The sequence below is a fragment of the Urocampus carinirostris genome, chromosome 9, assembly GCF_059441175.1.
Source record: "Urocampus carinirostris isolate Australia breed hairy pipefish chromosome 9, RoL_Ucar_1.0, whole genome shotgun sequence".
Classification (NCBI taxonomy): domain Eukaryota; kingdom Metazoa; phylum Chordata; class Actinopteri; order Syngnathiformes; family Syngnathidae; genus Urocampus; species Urocampus carinirostris.
This window is the reverse complement of record NC_142357.1, coordinates 17,946,529-17,967,783: the sequence shown is the minus strand read 5'-3', so window position 1 is coordinate 17,967,783 and position 21,255 is coordinate 17,946,529. Positions and strand designations below refer to the sequence as shown.

At 38.8% G+C, this 21,255-nt stretch overlaps 1 protein-coding gene across 5 annotated transcripts in view; it reads right to left on the bottom strand.

Annotated features, from left to right (window-relative positions):
• Positions 1-21,255, bottom strand: part of atp11c (ATPase phospholipid transporting 11C (ATP11C blood group)) — a 48,519-nt gene that overhangs the window by 14,552 nt on the left and 12,712 nt on the right. For all 5 annotated transcript variants that reach the window (XR_015851423.1, XM_088344745.1, XM_088344747.1 and 2 more), the window contains exons 2-19: positions 18,012-18,131; positions 16,852-16,941; positions 12,647-12,727; positions 9,204-9,311; positions 8,702-8,830; positions 8,125-8,213; positions 7,524-7,574; positions 7,104-7,168; positions 6,903-6,984; positions 6,678-6,828; positions 6,139-6,336; positions 3,552-3,722; positions 2,425-2,621; positions 2,282-2,353; positions 2,115-2,188; positions 1,913-2,016; positions 622-803; positions 83-349 (exon numbers count right to left, since the gene is read on the bottom strand). Coding sequence is in view for 4 of the 5 variants with exons in the window: in XM_088344745.1 (XP_088200871.1) it covers positions 83-349; positions 622-803; positions 1,913-2,016; positions 2,115-2,188; positions 2,282-2,353; positions 2,425-2,621; positions 3,552-3,722; positions 6,139-6,336; positions 6,678-6,828; positions 6,903-6,984; positions 7,104-7,168; positions 7,524-7,574; positions 8,125-8,213; positions 8,702-8,830; positions 9,204-9,311; positions 12,647-12,727; positions 16,852-16,941; positions 18,012-18,131 (2,231 nt within the window). In the remaining variant the exon portion in view is untranslated. The remainder of the gene's footprint in view (positions 1-82; positions 350-621; positions 804-1,912; positions 2,017-2,114; positions 2,189-2,281; positions 2,354-2,424; positions 2,622-3,551; positions 3,723-6,138; positions 6,337-6,677; positions 6,829-6,902; positions 6,985-7,103; positions 7,169-7,523; positions 7,575-8,124; positions 8,214-8,701; positions 8,831-9,203; positions 9,312-12,646; positions 12,728-16,851; positions 16,942-18,011; positions 18,132-21,255) is intronic.

The following is a 21,255-nucleotide window of genomic DNA, read 5'->3' as shown; positions in this document are numbered from 1 at the left end:
AATCTGATACAAACAACTTTTACAAAAATATATAAAAAAACTATTTTTTGTTAGTTAGGTTGAGTGAAAGACTGAAACCAACCCACTAATGCCGTTTTCAAAGGATGATGCATTCTGCACAGCTTTTCGGTGATACTCGAGTAATAGTTCGTGCAGTCGTTCCTCGCGTTTTCGACCACCCTCATTAATAGTTCGTGCCGTCAGCTCCAAAAGTTCAGTGTTCATCTGAAACAAGCGACAGGCAAAACAGGTGGACTTTGCAGTCTCCATTTTGTCCCCCGTTAGGACCCAGATCTTAATGCCGGCACCCTGAAGTGCCTCCATTGTTTCTGCAGCCTCCTCTTGAAGTCTGCAAAGCAGAAATATTAATTCATGAACAAAACAAATGATTCTAAATTAAATTGTCATTTTGTTTCTTTTACTGTCTGTTGGCCAGTTGTAGCTAATCACATTTAGCTTTAGTTATTCATGAAAGTTTATACCCCTAACAAAATGTTGCAGTCCAAGTACCAAACATGAACCAGCAGACAGCAGTATGATAAAAAATGTCCTAGGGAAATACCCATGCATGAAAAAGCTGCTTTATACATTTTGAACATTACACAAAACATAAAAACCCACCGATCTTCAACAGCAGTCGCACCAATTAGACTCATGCCAGTCTCCACTTCGTTATAAACTGCCACAAGCTTCTCTTCTCTGTCCTGCATAGCCAGCCTGGCTTCAGTCAGGCCCGCATCTACCTGGGCGTATTCTTCCTTGCTGAGGAGTTTGTAAGCCACGCACAGTGTCCTGTAGCCCTCCTGCAAGACAAAAAAACAGCCTCTTAAGAATCTGTCGTATAATAACAGGGTTCCTACTACTTTAGGCAAGTTGAATTCAAGACTTTTTAGTGCCTTTGGAAATCAAACTTGAGACCAAGTAGACAAAAAACAAAAATATTTCTTGCACACAATACATCAGGCATGATACACAATACCTGGAACAGCTTTTAGCCATCACGTAAAATGTTTTTCGGCCAGCCCCTTCTCATTAAAATGAGTCTTTCCCATGATCCAAAGTAAACATCTCTGTCCAAAGTTGCTAGTGTATGGTGGGTAGAGATAAGATGTGCATCTGCTCTGTAAGTTCGGACTGAAACTAAATCACCGTTTTGATATTTACTTTATTGTGGTCACACAATGTTGCCACGAAAGTGAATCGGTGAATCAATAGTGAATAATAGTCTGTAGTTTGCAATATTCTTTGATCTGTGCAGCCCTTTGAGACTCTTTATGATTAAGGGCTATACAAATAAACATGACTTGAATTATTAAAAAAGAACAAATGATAAATCTTACAAAATATTTTGAGTTCAAACAAACTCACATCGTATTAATGTTTGTGAGACTTTCGAAAATCGGATTCAAGACATTTTAATGCCAATAAAGGTCTTAATTTTAGAATAATGAATTAAATGCCGCACGGCGGCGCTGTGGTTAGCGCATGTGCGGCACAGTTCATGTCTTGGGAACCTCCTGTGTAGGTTCAAATCCAGCTCCAGACTTCCTGTGCGGAGTTTGTATGTTCTCCCCGTGCTTGCGTGGGTTTCCTCCGGGCACTCTGGTTTCCTCCCACATTTCAAAAACATGCATTTCAGGTGAATTGGCCGGTCCAAATTGTCCCTAGGTGTGAATGAGCGAGTGAGTTGTCTGTCGCCGTGTGCCCTGCAATTGGCTGGCAACCAGTTCAGGGTGTCCCCTGCCCACTGCCTGATGATTGCTGGGATGGGCTCCAGCACCTCCGCGACCCTACTGAGGATAAGCGGTGCAGCTAATGAGATGAGAATTAAATGCCTTTTAAGACATTTCAATGATCTGCAGGTACCCTGAATAAAATAGCGTTATGTACAAGGATGTGTTATCCATTTCACCTTTGCATTCCGCTCCACATGCACACGTATTGGTTCCACTTCCTCCTGACTGACGCGGGGAAAAATGGATGAGTCTGCTCCCTTGCAGAAAAGCACAATATCACCTATAGACATTGATAAGAGAATGAGCAGTTATGGCATTTTTAATTGGTAGTGCTGAAAATAAACCACATGCAAAATAAGTAGGTAACTACTTGTTCACCTGATTGGCATTTGACAATTACACTCATTCGCCGTCTTACGGGGTCAAAATTCAACACGTGAAGCAGTTCATAACTGCAAGAGAAATAATAATTTAAAAAAATCATCATTTGTTAGGAGCCAAATTGAGGACTTGTTTCATTTTCTTTGGATATTCAATTCACTTACACTTCAATTTCTTGGCTTCTGTTGAGGATTTTCATGGCTTTACTTTCCAGACCTAAAAATGTAAAGCCATACCTGCATTTGAACAAAGCACAAATTCATTGAACGGAGTCAATGAAAAATGGATCCCACAGTAAGCTCCTGACCTCATGGCACCCTTGACCAGAGCCACCTCATCAGGGGAGGATGCTATGAAGCCTCTCTCATTCAGAGGAACTCTGACAACGACAGTATCCACGTGATCGGCCATCCTGCCACCTTGAATCGGATTCGTATCAGGCAACTCCTTCACCTGGACCGTGTGGCACAGACATAGGGCGCGCAGAAACAATTCCTCACGCTCCTAAACAACACAATTACATAAGAGTATTATGTCTCAGGCCAATATTATGTTATTGTCACATTGTATGGCAACAAATAGGTACTATGAGTGAGAGGATTTACTATTTGATATGCGGTGTTTCTACTACAAAAACAAATGCGTCTATTGTGTTAATGAGTAGACCACAAAAGCTGTAAAATAAGCTGTGCGTTCAGACCGAATTATAAGTGGTGTGTTGAGCGGAGAAGAAAGAAACATATTTCTGAATGCGCGAAAGAGGGTCACATGACTGCTGCTCCCTTCAAGATGCAATATAAAATGGTGTCTTAGACATGATCCAGGTGATTAATTTTATGCCATTGCTTGCATGCCAGTGGGGATTGTGACAAGGGCCACAAACCACCCTAGGCCTGGACATTGGACTTGCCTGGTTACAACAATAAGTAGCTTCTTTGCATGTTTTTGACGCCTCATTGTTTTACCCCTTTATAGTAAAGGCTCTTTTCAACCCTGTGGTGCATTACATTTAAAAGACCATTAGTTTCACTTTACAGTGATTTTAAACAGCTTCTATTTGCACTAAATAAATCATAGTGTAACAAAAACATGAGCTTCTACCGACAACCTGTGTAGTGACTGTCACAAAAGCAAACATGTTGGCGGCCATTAAGATCCTACACAGTAGCTAGAGATAAGATAAATTTTAAGATTGATAGCTAGTTGTCCGGATGGACTTATCGTAATACCAATTGTTATACTGCAATCCATAAAGAGTGCCACAAACTCTTTAGTGCTGAATACATATGCTGACATGGCGAGTAGGCTGCATTTAGGTGACCTGTGAAGGGCCTTCTGGAGCACTGGACGATATCGCAGCCATATGTCGCTGCATGCATGTTTTTTTTCTCTTTTTTGTTTATAACAGATGGGGCGCCGCCGCCAAACACCTACCGTGCCAGCTTTTTCCTTCAGTGTAGTCGCAGGCCCATCTATGACACCAAATCCGTCTAATTCTGAGTTAGCGTCCTGATGCTTATACTGAAATCCATCAATGCAGCACTCTATAAACTCCATGTTATTCTGAGTAAGGGTCCCTGTCTTGTCTGTGAACACGTACTCCACCTTCAAGGGACAGACATAAAAAATGGAATGTCAAAGTCACATAAAGTAATATCCTCAATTTAATCACGAGACATTTTTGTGATTAAGGGCTATATAAATGTGACTTGACTTAATCAGTCGGGTCAATAGAAACACTTGCACAAAGCATTCGCTTGGATTTTGTCTTCTAAAATCACAAGCAAGAGTTTAAATGTCAATTGCAACCGGAGACAATAAAAGTGCCTTAAAATTAAATAATTCAAGATGACACTGGAAGCTCAGCGTTACCAATTTGCACTTAAAAGAAAATGTGTTGCAATCAACCTGGCAAATTACGATGTGTCAGATACAGTTTTAATTTTTTATGACATCATCTATCAGTAAAATACTCAGGTCTTATTCAGTTATACCTGGACAATCTTTTAGCTAAATCTAAAACTCAGGGATGTGATTTGACCAAAGTGAAATTATCTGAAAATTAGCCGGGGGTCTGGGGGCCGCGGGCACTAAATCATATTTTAAATGTTATAATTTATTTTTTTAATAGCAGCGTATCCAAATATTTGATAAATGAAAATACAATAATTATAGGCCCTACAGTAAAGTGTTGGTGTAATGTACACATGAAAATCTTATTGTAATTGTTAAATATTTATGGCCATTTTTATTACGTTATAATATTTTCGAAAAAAAGGGGAAAACTGTCAAATAAATTTGAAAAGTTTACCACCTACCTCAAAATCCACGACTCTATCAGCAACTGGTACAGGTTGTTGGGGTGGATCACGTCTCTCTATTACCGCTTCCGATTGTGATGTCAATAAGGGATGGAGGCCGTAAAGTTTTGGAGTTTTCGTTTGGGCACCGAAACTTCCAGCGATGGAATAATTTGTTGTTCTTGACTGGAGTTCTTTCACGTGTTTTTTGCTCTTTGCGTGACTTTCAAGAGCTTTGAAACCTCTCCCACCATAGTCAATGGTATCATGGCACCAAATGCAAAGCGCTTTCCCGGCACGATCGATCTTCCGAATAAAGTCACTGAACAAATTTGTCACAGTCTTCTTTCCAACATTTGTAGATAATTCCTTCTCTAACCAGTCCCATCGAAACTTGTTTTTTACGATCTTATCAATTTCTTTAACTCGCGGAGCATCTTTGCGTTCGATCACGGACATCTTTCTTTAAACACCCGGCAAAAACGTGTGAGAAATGAACAATGGCATACTCCTATGCCTTTATAACAAGCGTGTTTATTGGTCAACACGAAGACTTCAACCAATCGCAAGATCCGTTTCATTTCAGTTACGGAAACACTAAAATGGAATGCTGTAGAGACGAAATCGGATTTTTTACCACTTAAAAAAATCGGAAATTTTAAAATTTAATTTTTGGAGATAAAAAAAGCGGAATTCCGAAAATTAGCAGAAAAATCACATCCCTGAAAACTCTACTAGTAAAAAAACAGAACATTGAGAAATTAATTATATATTGTAAAGCGCCTTAGAAGAAAAAATATTGAACAACCACCAAAACCGCTCGAATCATTGCAAGGCAAATTACATATCCAAGACTGCAATAAAAAAGCAACTCAATCATATTAGAATGTGCATGAGTTTCTGTTGTGGCCAGGTGTTGTAAACACAGCCCATTTGGGACCATTTTCTATGACAAACTAATTGTGCATTATAAGTCATAATTTCCCATGTGACCAAAGAAAAGGCGCATAGCTGCTTGCAGATAATCCTGTCCATTTGACTCAGCTTCTCAAGCAAATTCAAACCAAATACAAAACCCAGGTAAGACAACCATAATTTGTTGGCATTCGCTATCAAATCTGTTGTACATCACCTCATGCTGATCATTTACTCTCATATGATCCAGATGCAGTTTGAAGTTCAGTAAATCATGAAGGTGAACAATTATGCGGCTTTCCCAGGTTTGACCCAATTACACACTGATCTCATTGAGTGAACAACAATATCTAACCCTTATTTGAAATAGAACTTTCAAGCCTCCAATTGATTGATTTTAACAGAATGTTGGAGTCTGCTTTTTAGTGCATTTATAATACGTAACCTCTTGATTGATGATTGCTCGTTTTCAAGGACAAAAATGTGTGTTCTAATGAAATAGAGTCCAGCATTTGACATAGCCAATCACCATTTGACAAAGTTCCTTGTAGTCCTGACAACGTGTTTAAGCGTATTGTCCGATTCCAAAGACAGGTTCCACAATCAAAAGCTAAGATTAACAAAGTATTACAACTGTCAATTGGTCAGGCAATTATTCAGCGTCAGAGTGGGAGTTGAATAATACGACCTGTATTATATTAAATTAGTTTCTCTATATATGAAGGGAGGAAATGTTTTTTCCTTGCTAAACTGTGACTGAGCACACTCTATGAAACTGAAGCCAAATAATCATTGTAGATACAGACCTGCCCGAGTTCCTCATTAAGGTCCGATGTGTTGACCAGGGCCCCCTCTTTGATTTCAGAGTCAAAAAAGTCCTTGTCCCAGGTGATGAAAAAAGACCCCAAAAACTTTTGCATTTCCACAGTCACATACATGGAAACAGGAATGATGAAGTTGAAGAGCACCATGAATGACAGGAAGTCAGTGAACATCTTTAAATACTGGTGAGAGAAGAAATTAGATAAATATTATTTTTCCGTAACAAAAAAAACATTTGCCTGCCAAGGTTGGGGAAATAAAGGATGAATTGTTAAGAGTTATTAAGCAGACTATATTAACAGTTAATGAAATGGGCAATTTCACTCAGTTGGTGTGCAATGCAGTTTTCACACCGCATAATTTTATTAGAACAAATCTGTCAAAGCAGCACCCTGTGAAAAACGATTAAAAAAAGGGCGCATAAAATTGTAGCCTGAGGTGGCATATCAGTATTCTTGTCTTTTCCGCACACACGTAGATGACTGATGCCAAGTAAACTTTGCTTTCGACAAAGTGTACTGACCAGATTGGTGTCCTTTTCTTTCTGAGTTTTCTTATTGTACCAAGGCTCATCATGGCCGGGATTGCCTTGCCACACATACTTGAGTGTTGTGCACACCAAGGCTTTGCTCACCAAAATGCAAAGGTACACTAAAAGGAAGGCATTGATGGACCTAAGAGGGACGTCATCAAAATCCACCAGTTAACATCAATTGTTGGCAATACGTAACTCAAAACCTAAACTTACTTCTCCACAGCCGACCGTTTCTGAGATTTGCCCTGATAATTAAGTGCCATTTTGGTCTCCATGCCAGTGTAAATAGCAACACCTTAAAGAAAACACAAAAAGTACTTTAGCTTTGAAAGTCAAGTCATGATTATTTGTATAGCCTTTAATCACAAGGATACACATTGCAATAAAATGTGATTAAAGTGCAAGTCGATTTACCGCAAACTTTCTCGGTATTCTTCAAAGTTGCCCCTTTAAGCAGCAAGTTCTCCGGGCCCAAAGACCTACACAGGAACATTACTTCCAGTTAAACAATGGTAGCAAATTCCACATTCTTCTCGTTTCATTAAATGGAAACCTGGCAGCCTAGTTGGCACCTTCCAGGGACAGTTGTTATAATGTCTGGGCATCAGCAGAGAGACATTAACATTTGTTTCAAGGGTCAAAACAAAGGCACAAGTTTGAAACGTCGACAGTTGCAAGACGTTTCTGAATTCAAGTAAGCACCTCTAATTTTCCCATCACACTATTACCTTAGAAGAATCAATAAAAAAATGATTGGTGCTGATGCAAATAGATGCCTAAATAAACAGCTTTAATTAGTCACTTACTCAATAGCAAACTAGGACTACATCTCACCTTACTGCAGTCTCTTGATTGATTTTGTAGATGTGCATACGTCCGACAAACCTAAGCAGAAACACAAGTGTGGACAAAATTGCTGGCATGTTTCTCTCAATGACAGAAACCCCATAATGCTCGCTTAAATAACAAATCTGCTCCAAGTACAATTGAGAAGAAAAACAACAACAGAAACTGCCTTATTAAAATTATAAAATTTCAAGATAAGAGACCCTAGAAGAGTACCTGAGCTTGCAGTATGTATTAGAGTAAACAATATCTTTTTTCTCTGTATGCATGGTTGATGAAAAGAGCAATTACTTAAAATAGTTTTATTTTATGAGTGAAAGAACAATGTAAAAATGCATTCCAACAAATGATATGTTCATCAGTGCATTCTCATAATTATACCAAATGCATGATAATTGTGTTAGGTTTACGTTATTTGAGTGATCATTGTGGATTCTATCTCAACATATCAAATATAAATGTACTTGAGTTAAACAGCACTCTGCCGTATGACGTCTTTGGCTTTAACCATAAATACTTGGAGTTTAATAATTTTACAATCACAGGCAATGCAGACTGAATCTGTTCATGTCAATTATTGAATACCTACTTATAAAGGTCAGGCTGGGGCTGTTCACACTCCAGAGTGGCATTGAGGGATTCCAGATCCTTTCCTATGTCTGGAACCGTGTAGTGTGTCTGGAGATTAAAAAAAGACTGTTAGAATGAAAGAAACATAATCGGGAAATAATATGGCTATACTGATTAAGATTAAATCACAGGGAGAAGTATTTCTAGAATTTCGCTCTTAAAAGGAATATTACATTAACATGATTTAGGGGCGCGAGGAGCACTCGTCTTGGGATCAAGAGATCGCAGGTTCATATCCCAGCTCCTCTGTGTTGTATGTCGAAGTGTCCTTGGGCAAGACACTGAATCCCTAATGCCCCCAATAAGCAGGTTGGCGCCTTGCATGGCTGCAATTGGTGTGTGAGTGTGTGTGTGAATGGGTAAGTGTGAAGCACAATGGGACGTCTTTATTGACTTGAAAAGTGCTATATAAATGCAGATCATTTCATTTATTTTGATTAAACTGTGTGTAACAGATTAATTAAGGGGGGGGCTTTGTAATGAATGTGTGTTTGCAATTTTACGTTTGCTGCATATGACTTAAAATGTCTGCTTACTTTATGGTTGGACTCTCCATCCAGACTAGCGGTTGTAACATAACAGCTGTCATCATCCCTGCTAGAGCTGAGCAAGATTAAATCACAGGGAAAAGTCTCATCCTCTTCCACCTGCAAAACATCTCCCACCTAGTTGAAAAGTAACATTTTTGGTCACCACAGCACATTGCATAAACAATTGCCAGTTAATCTTGAATATCATAATATTATTGATACAGCAAACAATAAGTATACTACACATTACTTAGATAGATAGATAGATAGATAGATACTTTGTTCATCCCCGAAGGGAAATTCACATTTCCAGCAGCATCCCTGAGCTGAGAACAATCGAAAATAACACGGGAGCTGCTGGAGTGGCTGCCATTCGTGACGGCGCCGGAAGATCACCATTAAAGGGAAATGTCCCCTCTGTTTAGAGTCAGTGCATGTTCTAACATCATTTCCACATCAACTGTATAATCACTACTCTCAAGAGCTGTGTTTAGATGTAGCCAGGTACCTTGATCTTCTCGCTTTCCTTTCTTAGCCTCACACCATTTTCGAGCACTGTCACAGGGTACTTGTTCACCTCATTGTCAGCCTTGTGTCGAAGCCAGTCCTCGTAGCCCTGCAGGGGTGCATTTTGATATGAACCAGGCTTTCTGGTGCAGTGAACTATCACAAGGTAGTTGAGGGAATGAAGGAAGGTGGATGTGAGATGTTTCATTTATTTTTGCATTTGGTCCTAAGGAACACTTGCAGACTTAAGAGGGTGCATTTTAAAAAAAACATTTGACGAGAAGGATGGAGATTGATTGGATGGTGTTGTGATAAATAAGGTAAGGAGGCCAAACCAAAAGTGAGTCGAATCAGGATCGGAGTTACAGAAAATGGATTAAATGCAAAGATATGAGTCATGATAACCGGTGACTTAAATAAAGGTGGGGCATTAAAATAAAGTAAATTATCTTACAAGGTCGTATTTATAGGCAGTTTTACTGCTTTGAAGACAACACCATGCAATAAATGTAATCAATAAACGGTAAATGTATTTTTAACTGCTGATCAGTATGAACGAGTTGAGCAAAGGATGTCAAAATCCAGAGTGATTCATCAATTGTTGTAAGACTTTCAAAGAGAAGGTGCTTACTATAAGTCAACCACCCTTTTAGCACACACCTCCATGGAATTACCCTTAAATGCTTTAAAGAGCAAATGCATGAAGGAAAGGGAAAAAATGTTTAAACCCTCATTACTTGCTATTAATTCACAAAACTGGCGCCATGAAGAAAGCAAAGCTGGAATAACGAATCGATAAAATTGCTTAAAATCGATGATTAAAAGTGTTGGCGATTCGTTGGGTCGGATGATTTAGGCATCACTCAGCACGTCACGGAGTCAGTGACGTCACACGCAGCGCGAGTTGGCGAGCGAGGTGAAGTGCGAACTAGGGATCTATTTTCAAAGGGTATGGTAAATTCAACTCAAGAAACATGACAGACACATAGAAAATAGTACGACCAAAGTCCGCCAAAGTGTGGGAGCACTCCACATTTCCCAAAACAAAATAAAAGTGTGTCACTTGCAAGTTTTGCAAAACAGGTATAGCGCAAGAGCACCACGATGGTGAGGCAGCTCAGCAGCAGGGTAAGCCACTAAATTAATTGTTTGTATTCATTTTTTATTTGCGTTTTTAAGTGTGGAAACGTAACATGGCCCTCTGGTTTTTGTGTGTGTGAGAGCTATAGAGAGAGATACTTTTTATTGCAATTAAATCATCTTAAGCAGTGGTGCTAAGCTTGAGAATCAAGTTTTGATTTTCTGGCAAAGTCTGAGTCATTGAGTGAGAATACGTAACGTTAGTCTCTGACCGCTCCCTTTAATGCTAGCGTTTGGTTAACTTATTAATGACTGTGTGTGTGAGCAAGATACTTTTTAATACAGTTAATGAATGAAATGTATTTGGACCAAGCACAAAAGAATTGTATCAATCACTAATTGACAAAAGGGTACCGCAAATTATTTGCACCAAACAAACCTAAAAAAAATCAGCTGAACAATACAATACTAACATGGGGAGTAGGCTGAAGCCAGGACTTTTAGTGTTCACCCTGATTACACTTAATCTTAAGCAGTGTTTAATTGTGCTTTATTAAAAATCCTAACTTGCACACAATGGTGTTAATAAGTTTAGGTTAAGCACCAAGTTGAACTTTTCTGGCAAAGTCTTAGTGATTATTATGTCTTTGTAAATTGTGCCATAATACATACGTATACTATCCTTTATTAGCAAGCAGCTGTCATCACTGACAGCATCCTCGACATGATTCTCATTGAAATACTCACATTTTGCATTGCAATGCGAAGTTTTTAAAGAAGGAAGAGTGAGTTAGTGAGCAAGGGAGATAGTAATTACTTTTTGCTTGGTAACGTTGAATATCATGTTACCAGTTTTTTTTAGATTTGCATTTATTTCTTGCTCCAAAAGGCCAAGTCCCTTAAACCAAAAAGATGCTTTTTTGCACTTTAGAAAAAAAGCCAGATTTGCAAGTGTATAGCATTTAGGTATATGTATTTTGTTTATTACTTGACAAACACTGATTTTTTAAATTGTTTACTATACAGTGGAACCTCAGTTTTCGAACGCCTCTCAGTTCGAACAAATCGGTTCTCGACCAAAAATTTCGAGAAATTCTTGTTTCGCTTTTCGTTCAAAAAAATCGGAGTTCGAACGCCGGCACGCTAGGGGCGACGCTGAGCGGCGTACGAGTGCAGATTGCCCCCACCCCTCATGAAGAACTGTTGTCACGGCAACGCGCACTCCTTTTCTGTTTTCGTTTTTCAAAAGCGGTGAAGGAAGCGTTTTAACCCCTAATTATGCCTCGGAAGAAGCTTGGTGCAAGCAGCAAAGTTGCTACAGGTGAAAAAAGAGTAGTGCGTACAACTATTGCATTAAAGAAAGAAATAATAGCAAAATATGAAGAAGGTGTGCGAGTTTCCCTTCTTTCAGGAATACAGCATGGCTTCTGCCGACCGGTAAGAAATCCTATTTATAATTATTTTCTTTATCCTTTAACCGCTCACCACTTGTTGTGGAGACCCGGGTGCTAAATGACGTGTAAACAACCTGATTTTTTTATTTTTACACGTCCATGTTAGCGTAATCTTTCGTACGGAAGATTACGCTAACGCGAACGTATGATTAGCCTGGGTTAGCTTTACGTTAAATATTTAAGATAAACATTCAGGGTGTTGGAACGGATTAAAACAATTTTACATTACTTTTAATGGGAAAAAACGGCTTCGGTGATCGTACAAATCGGTTTTCGTACAAAGAAATGGAACGGATTATGGTCGAGAACAGAGGTTCCACTGTAGTAGAATATTCTGTTTTGTGCACTATTTTCTTATTTGTCCACACAATTTCAATATTTTAAGAGCAGGAAATTATTGTAGATTTTCTTTATCCCAATTATCGACAAATCTGAAAAGAAATAATCAGATTAATAGATTATTAAAGTATGTGTTAGTTGCAGCCCTAATTACAGGGTCTTCAGACATATCTATGTCTCTTTTTAGGCTATAATGAAAGGCAGATATCAGTAGGCCACATGCATCTGGAGAAGGAAGTACACTCACTATTGTGCATTTCAAAGCCCCAGCAGTAGACCAACTAAAAATGTCAGTTCTTAAACAATACATCTGAAGAGGGGACATAGCATAATAAAGACAGAGTTGCACAATTAATCATTGAAAAAGTTGCCTGTGGCTCCTTTTATTATACTTGTTCTTTCATCTGAATTCACTATTATCACAAGATTACACAAACCTGAGTGCATTAGTCATGAACATTTCAACAAGACAGTTGATAAATAGAGAAGAAAGTCATTGCTTAAGAAATAAATGGTATCTGTAAATGGTGACATTATCAACAATTACAAGGTTTGTTAGGCAGTATCCTACCTGCTTGATTGCAGTCACTGTAATCACAAAACATAAGGGTAGGCCACTGGTGACTGGGCTGGTGGGGGTGTCTACAATCACCTATTGCAAACAAAAAACAACAGTAAACCCAAGGCTGCAATTCACTTGCAACCATAACATTGAGAATTCATCATATGCTTTGTACTGGCACATCTGGTTATATCAGTATCAAAAATATTTTATTAACACTCCACTTATTGAAATATGAATATTTTGTTTGTTTGTTTGTACATGATTCAATTGTTTATTTGTTTGTAAATGATTCAAATTTAATCTTTTCTTCCGGCGCCGTCACGAATGGCAGCCACTCCAGCAGCTCCCGTGTTATTTTCGATTGTTCTCGATTGTTCTCAGCTCAGGGATGCTGCTGGAAATGTGAATTTCCCTTCGGGGATGAACAAAGTATCTATCTATCTATCTATCTATTACAGAGTTGATCAGCAGCAGATGTGTTAGTCAATGTGTGTTGGTTTTTGGGCCAGGCCTTTTTCTAGAAAATGCAGGGTGTAGTCTGTGTCTTGGAGATGGTATTTTTACTACCCTGAACTGTGAAGGAGTCATGTTTTGGAGCAGCCAGCTTAATCTGTCAGCACCATCGCTCTAATAAATTGGTAGATTCACATTAGTCGTTTAATGTTTGCACAAAAGTTGACGCCTGTGATGTTTTGCACAAATTAACGTCAGCTGTTTGAGGACTACCACCTGACCAAAGCTTAACGATAAAACCCTACAAATGGCCATAAAACCACAATGAGATTTGCACTGGAATTTATAATCCTGGTCTCTCTCAATAATACAAACTACAATCACTGCACAATTACTACAACTAAATGAACAGAAGCGGGACGAAAAAACTATATTTGGATAGTGACACAGATGCAAAAGACCGACATAGAATAGGACGTGTTATATTGAGAAACTTGTCCCCAAGCATAGCTGAGGAAGGTTATAACCAGCTTCTTGCCTCAAAAAAAGGGTCAAACTCACATAAATTATCCAAAAACATGGGCTTTAAGCTTCAGTGGTGCGTAAGTTGTCCTAGGTATTTGGCCCAAAAAGTTGAGTTATTTTTGTTGCTGTGTTGAAACAAAACCTCAGAACTTGTAAGCAGTGAAAAAAAATCTATCGAGTTAAACAAATTATTTTCAATTAGAATGGTGTAAAAGAGCCTGCCATCAAACCGTTGCTAAAATGTACAGTAAATGCTTTAAAATAGTTTGAAATTTGTATATTTATCATCTTTAATCTTTATTAGCTACACATTCAAATATGTATTTTTGGCAGGGTCAGCTTTTATTCAAATTTGGGGTATTTTGATATACAGCAGAACTTGTAGTTGCCTTGAATGGCTGACCCTGCTATCGGTTAGTGCAGGGGTCGGGAACCTATGGCTCGCGAGCCATATATGGCTCTTTCTATGAGTATCTGTGGCTCAGAGACCAATTTGATTGCATGCAAAATTTCTCCATCTTGTTCAAAACCGGAGTTGTCTATCCTATCCAAGTACACGTAAAGCCAAACCAAAGCTAAACATGAGGATAACACTTCGCAGTATATATAGGGCACGTTTTTCACTACAATTTACAGTCAAGGTGTCACACAAAAAAAGGGGGGAAAAAAACTCGTTTTGCCTGTACAACGCTAAAGAATCCTTTATTTAAAAGTTCACTATATAATCTGTGTTCAGTGTTCAGATACTTTATGATGAATCCACAGAACTGTAAATACGCCAAAACACCGGAGGAGAACTTAGTCATTTGATTGGGTGAGTGGGAGGGATGGGTGGAGCTATGCAAAAAGTACAAGCATTCCCTCCCATCTCTCGCCAAAGGTAAGCACATAAGGCTCCCTATTCTCAGAATGTTGTGACGTTTTTACAAAATAAATGCTTGCATCTGGTTTTGAAACCAATATGTATGAAAAAAAGGGTCAAAAGGAGTTTAACCGATCTTGAGTAATTGCAAGAAAGAGACAAGTTTAAAGTGGTATGTTTGTTGAATTTGGGACAGGGGCTCTGGCATTATTCTCTTTTCATAATTTTTATTAAATCATCAAAAATAAATGTGCTGAAGACTAAGCTTTTGTCTGGGGCGCGGGTTTAGCAATTTAGTAAATTTGTCTCATAATATATGGTGTGGCTCTTTCCCAAAATAAAATTAATATTTTTTGCTTTTATGGCTCTTTGAGTCAAAAAGGTTCCCGACCCCTGGGTTAGTGTGTAAAAGAAAAAAGTGTGAAGCACATCGTGAAGTGCTTTGGGAGGTCTTCATTGACTTGAAAAGCGCTATATAAATGCAGTACATTTACATTAATTTACATTTGTTTTAAGAAAAAAAGGTTTGGCATTGTAACTAATTAGTGATCTAACACAAATCCCAAACAAATTATGGTAGAATATCGAGCTATTCACTGCCTCTCACAGGCTAGTTTCTGAGTGATACGTAGGGCCTGACTGGCATTTCAGCTATTGAGTCCTTTCCATTCTCTTAAAAGAATGACTGATTAGAGGAAGCCTAAAGACAAGCAACAAAAATAACAAAGAACAGCATGTCCCTGTAATGCATCAGCCAAATGTCTCAAACGTAAGAGAGAGAAGGTGCAACAAATCATAGTCGCAGCTAAAAGTGTTTTGATTCATCTATTGTCATTTTTGTGACCGAATACTATTGTGAATTGAGATATGAAATTCTGTACAGTTGCTCAAAATAGTTCAGCACAAAAAGTTTTGTAAAAGCGTTGTGTAACCAAGTTTTGTGCTTTTAATGGCACAGCTAAAAAATTCAAAGAGCACTCATCAATACATACACAAAAACGCAAGGGCTTTTGTTACCAATGGCAATAGTATTGCAACACTTGTGCAAAAATGCTGTTTATTCCCCATCAAGCCAACTTGAACCTCAACATATCAGACTGGAAGTGTGTCAAAGAGAAATACAGACAAATCCCAGGGCAATGGATAGATATGGATATGTTTTGGGTTCTGATTTCCTGTCATTTTCTAGTTCATTCCTTTTCACCCTATCCACCAATACCCTTTTTCGTTGTCCTACCGCCTCTTTACTCTCTGGCGCTTTCTATGCAATGTCTTGTACTCTCTCTCACGGCATTCTATTCCCATTTGATCAAATTCGTGCAAAGACACGCAGGGCTATTTATAGTAGAGTGGTGCTTTTTTATCAGCCTGTGCCTATTTGTGGTGCTCAGAATCACACAGAGGGCTTCCTGGCTGCTGATGTTAGCAGTGGAGCGCTGCAGAGACAAGTGCGGCCCAGTCCCTAAATCATTGATTGAAAAAAATACCTAAGAGTATAAACAAAAATAAAGCAGATCATTGACAACACTTAGGAGTTAACTGCTACAGGTTTTAGGCCATCACTTTATCCAGGTTATCTCAGTACCGTTGAAAGTTGACTGATTGTAACCCCTTAACAATCCTGTAAAATTCTCCTAAAATCCCAATCCAAGACATACCTAAATTAAATTGAATGCTGTTCTTGAAGCGGTTAGAGAATATGTACGGTTTTGGTCTCTTTTGAAAGGTAACACTCTGAACGGAGCCAGCATCACTTCATAATGAAGGAATTTCTTTTGGGGCCCAAATATATTTCCCAGTTTAGCATTTAGCTTTGGGAGACAGTCACTCTAAGCCCCATCAGTCAATATGTAATGAAATGACACACTACAACTGTTAACACAAGGATTTGTTTATAGCTATCATTGCAACGACAGCTGCAGGCAGGGAAACAATTTGCATGGATCAGAAAGACAAAGCGAAAAAAGCATTTTGGGAAGCGGGGCAACACGTGCTTTTATCAAATGTTACATTAACAATGGCCTTTTTTTTTAAAAAAAACTGAAACATTTAGGTACTCCTTCAGCCTTATGGCTAATAACTTTCAGGTTTGACCCGTGCTCGCATTTCCACACAGTGTTTGCAAATGTATGGTTTTGTAAGCAGTGTGTAAGTAAAAAAAAGCTGCGTACACTTTCATTTGGTGGCTAGATGGTGCAGCAGCGACTTGAACAATAATTTCCTGAGCGCAGCACCTTATAGGCTAGCCACTTAAGACCATAAAGTTGTGAAGACTAACTCTAGTAACTGCAAGGCCATTTTCAAAGCAATTTAATATGAGGAGTTCATAACCTTGCACAGTTTAAAAGGTTTTCTGTGAATGATTCCTCACCTGCACCAGGAAAATGATAAGGAAGTAGAAATTGGCAATTCTTCTGAACTGTTCAAACAAGTTCTTTGGTAAAAAGTTCCACACAGTATACTGTAGGGAGGACACAAATATGTTAGTGTAGTAAGTACCTAGGGACAAAATAATCACATTTAATCACTGAAAGTATGTGTGTAATCAAACCAGAACAAAGCCAAACAAATTTGACATTGACTTGCTAGAGACAAGCCACTGGGGCTTCATGTTTTGAACTGATTAAAACTGAGGATTTATCACTTTGAATTTGCTAACCTTGAATAGTGCCAGTGAACCAATGGCATTGGCAACCGTTTTAGCAGAGTATTTTGCATGTCCCACAAGAAAACAAAACATAAGGTAAAAAGTGTCCCCATGAACACTCCAATTTTTTAAACAGTCACAGAAAGTTGAGGGGTGATACGCATTTACACTAGCTTTGAAAAAAGCAGGTTACAGCACGGGTACATACATGAGCACATACCCACAAAAGAAACAAAAAAAGAAGGATGCTGAGGTGTATTTTTCACTGACAAACCAATAAGGTAGCATTTATGAGGAAAGACCATCAGACATATGGAGGGTGTCTAAACGCAACCACAGCAAAAAAAAAATTCCTCTGATTTTGCCAGAGAAATGAGAAATGAAGCTTGGTGGCAAGTAAGGGGAGGAAGTGGTTGGTTGCAGTCTTAGTGGCACAGCGCAGAAGCAACTAAAAGTATGGAAGTGGCAATGGGCCAACGTATACTGCAAAAGCAAAACAAATTGCCAAAGCTGTGACATGAAGAAGCATAAATATTATTGCCTGGGCTATTAAAAGTCTGTTCATGCTGACATACGGGCAGAAGCAATTGATGGGCCCATCCTCACTAAGGTCTTGCACACCATGATAAATTCTCCTGCTGTACTTCTTACCCTCCAAACACTATCCTCACCATAAGCTAAGACCCCATCACAAGCAAGGGCTAAGATTAAAAGCAGTTAGTTATGAGTGGGAACAGCTGGAATGTTATAAACTAGCTGCACTTGCAAGTGTGTCACTGCATGAAACATTTTCCAATTATTATTTTGTGTTCTTATTTTTCTTCAATTCACTGTCCTCATCTTTAAATGTATTAAAGGTATGCATTTCAAATGTGGCTTCCTACCTTGGAGGACACTATTCTGTTGTCACAAAACTTTGGCGGATGGAAAGGCTCACTGGCAGAACATGGCTGATGACCAATGTAGATAGTCCGACTGTCTACTCTTCTTTCATCGCCTTTGAGCTGTGGGGAGGAACACAGGAAAAAGCAATGTGGTGGGTAGGACATTTAGGCAAGAGGAGATACCAAATATTTTAGAAAACAGATTAAATATACTAATATACTTGGCCTTTCCTGTGTTCTATGAATTGGCTACTCAAAAGTTTCATAAAGTGAATTCTGATCACAATTTTTGCTAGCATAAACCATGCATTCACTAATTACAACATTTAATAAATCGACACGCTTATGTGTGGAATGTCATGAAGAAAAACTTAATTCACCTCAATCTTTTTAAAGATCTAAAAAGCATCAGCTGGTTTCTGTCAATAACATGGAGTATTTGTTTTAACAACCGGAGACTGTTTTCTATAATAATTTTTCTATAATTACCAATTCAAAACGTGATTTACTTGTTGAAAGTGTTATTTTGTGGTAAATGGGGGCCAACCATGATGAACATCTCACCATGGTCCAGGACCAGCAAACTGACAATTAGTCATATGGTGAGCAAACTTTACAGGAATTCAAGATCAAACAATTTTGCACTGACAACGAAACCTGTGAATCACGATTATCCAACCGTTTGCTTTGCATTACAAGTAAAATGCATATAAACAAAAAGATCGCATTACTTTTTATGTAAACACACCCATCAAGACTATCTGCCTTGCCCATATGGCAGACAGGAGGAAGGAGCCTGGTTGTTTGCACAAGGCCTCACTGTCTATGCAAGCAGCCATGTTCACACCTCAGTGTGGCTGTCAAAACTCTCATCTTGGTCTTGATTGCCACATATTCAAAACCTTTTCTGCATGGCCCGGCTGCAAAAGGATCAACGCATAAATATTGCGAGGCAAGAAGTACAAAAAAATGTATACTAACACGGGGATATTCTGCTTAAACCGTATCTAATAAACATTTAGTCTTTAGTAAGAACGACAGCATCATCCCAAAAGACAAACAGTACAGTAGTTTTACTTTGTCTCTACCGACCACCAGAGGCGCAACAAGTCCAGTCTAATCACAGGTACGCCATATTTTTATTTTGCATGCTGCTTCTGCTTGGAGGAATTGGCGTTTTTGCCATCCAAACTGCTGTTGGCCTTGTGACTGTTTTCAAAGTACCGTATTTTCACGACCCTAGGGCGCACCTAAAAGCCTTTATTTTTTTCAAAAGCTGACCATGCGCCTTACAATACAGTGCGCTTTGTATGTAGATCAATATTGAGTCGCAAGGTCTCAGAACTAAGGCAAGCAGTTGCCGACTAGATTTCCCCCCGAAGGCGAAGTTGTCCGTGGTGTATGCTGGGATATATATATATATATATATATATATATATATATATATATATACACCGGCCTAACCAATGTGTCAGTCATCATTTGAATCGGTCACTATTGGCTAAAGTTATTCGGAGGTAAAGGAGGCGGGTCCTTTTTAGCATTTACAGGCTCGCATAAGCTAAAGCGGGGCAAAACAAAGCCTGAAATTGGCCAAAAAAGATGAACGTGAATCACACGTTAGGTTGCTCTACGGCATGGAGAAAACGTATTTTACTAGTCTGTATTTGTAAACAGCAATTATGGGGCTAAACAGACAGCTAGCAACAAGCAATGTTCATCGATGCAGATGCTTCTCTGCTGATTTGTTCTTTTATTTGTCGGCATGATTGCGTGTTTTGGAGCATGTAAATGTTTTCCACAGTTGGATTTACTACACTCATGGATGAAAGAGAACCATGGTTGTGTATCATTATTCAACGTGATGGCTTCAAGACGACTTTGGTAAGCTACCTGGCTATATTTTACCAGTATCTTGTTTCAGACTGATCCTGATGTTTCTGTGTTGAGTCGATTTTTAAATTCAATTCAATTCAATTTAAAGTGTTTATTGTAATATGCACAGTAAAGAACCATGTTTTCCTGCACAATTAAATTCTTACTTTGTATTCTACACAGTTGAATGTGAAAAAGAAAATAGAAAGTAAATAAAACGTTGGCATTTCTTCAATCCCAAGAGTTTAACCTTCCTAATGATATGTGGAATGATGCATTTGAGTTATTGGTGGCATCATGCAGACACTGTGTCTGTACGTGTCGGAGACACTTATTTGTTTGTCAAAACGTTAACGAGTTGCCTCCCTTTGAGTTGACGAGTGTGGCTTTTTGTTTTATTCCGGCCCGTGTCGCAGTTTTTATTTCGTCCAGAATAGCTTCCCGTTAGCATTGGGGCTAACGCATCTAATTTCGGCTGGCCCCGCATTGAAGCTACAAGGGATACTGATGTTTCCGAATAGTCCCCAAAGGGAGAAGAAGGTAGTGAAATTCATTAAGTACGAGTGAGACGTGTCCTTTCCAATCAGACTAGGAAGTGATTTTCTTTATGTATAGCTGGCTCTCGTTTGCCCTTGAGCTATACTAATTTCCAAATTAATAAATTGTTGCAAGGCTTCTGATATGAATTAAACCCAAATTCACTAGAATGCTGAAGAAGCAAGGTCTGACTTTCTTGATTATATTCACCAGGAAATGTCTGGACCTTGAAAGCTGCATTCAAACTACAGGTAACCATTTCAGCAAGTTTAATAGGTCTACTTTGGAGATGCCTAATGTCAGCAATAAGCAAAACAAACACCTGAAATCAATATCATTACATCAAAATCAAATGCATCAATGAAAAAAATTACTAAAACATATAAGGTATGGGCTGATTTTTCGTTTTCCAGAAAAGCCAACCAGCTGCATGAAAATATATATTTCAATAAAGTAATGGTTGGCTTTGTGTTTATGTGCACACGCCTGTGTAACTGTGTGTAAGTATCAGGATTTTATAGTTGTTAACCTATGACAAACATAGGTGGCACGACAGCTTAGTAGTTAGAACTTTGCTGCGGACGGGCTGAGGTAAAATCCAGCTACCAGCTTTTGTGTGCGTAGTTTGCATATTCTCCCTGTGCTAGCCTGGGTTTCCTCTAGGCACTCCAGTTTCCTCCCACATTCTAGAAACATGCATCTCAGGTTAATTGGCTAATCCAAATTGTCCCCAACCAGTTAAGGGTGTCCCACTGCCCGGAGATAGCTGGGATGGCCTCCAGCACCCACGCGACCCTACTGAGGATAAGCGGCATGATGGAAGCTACGACAA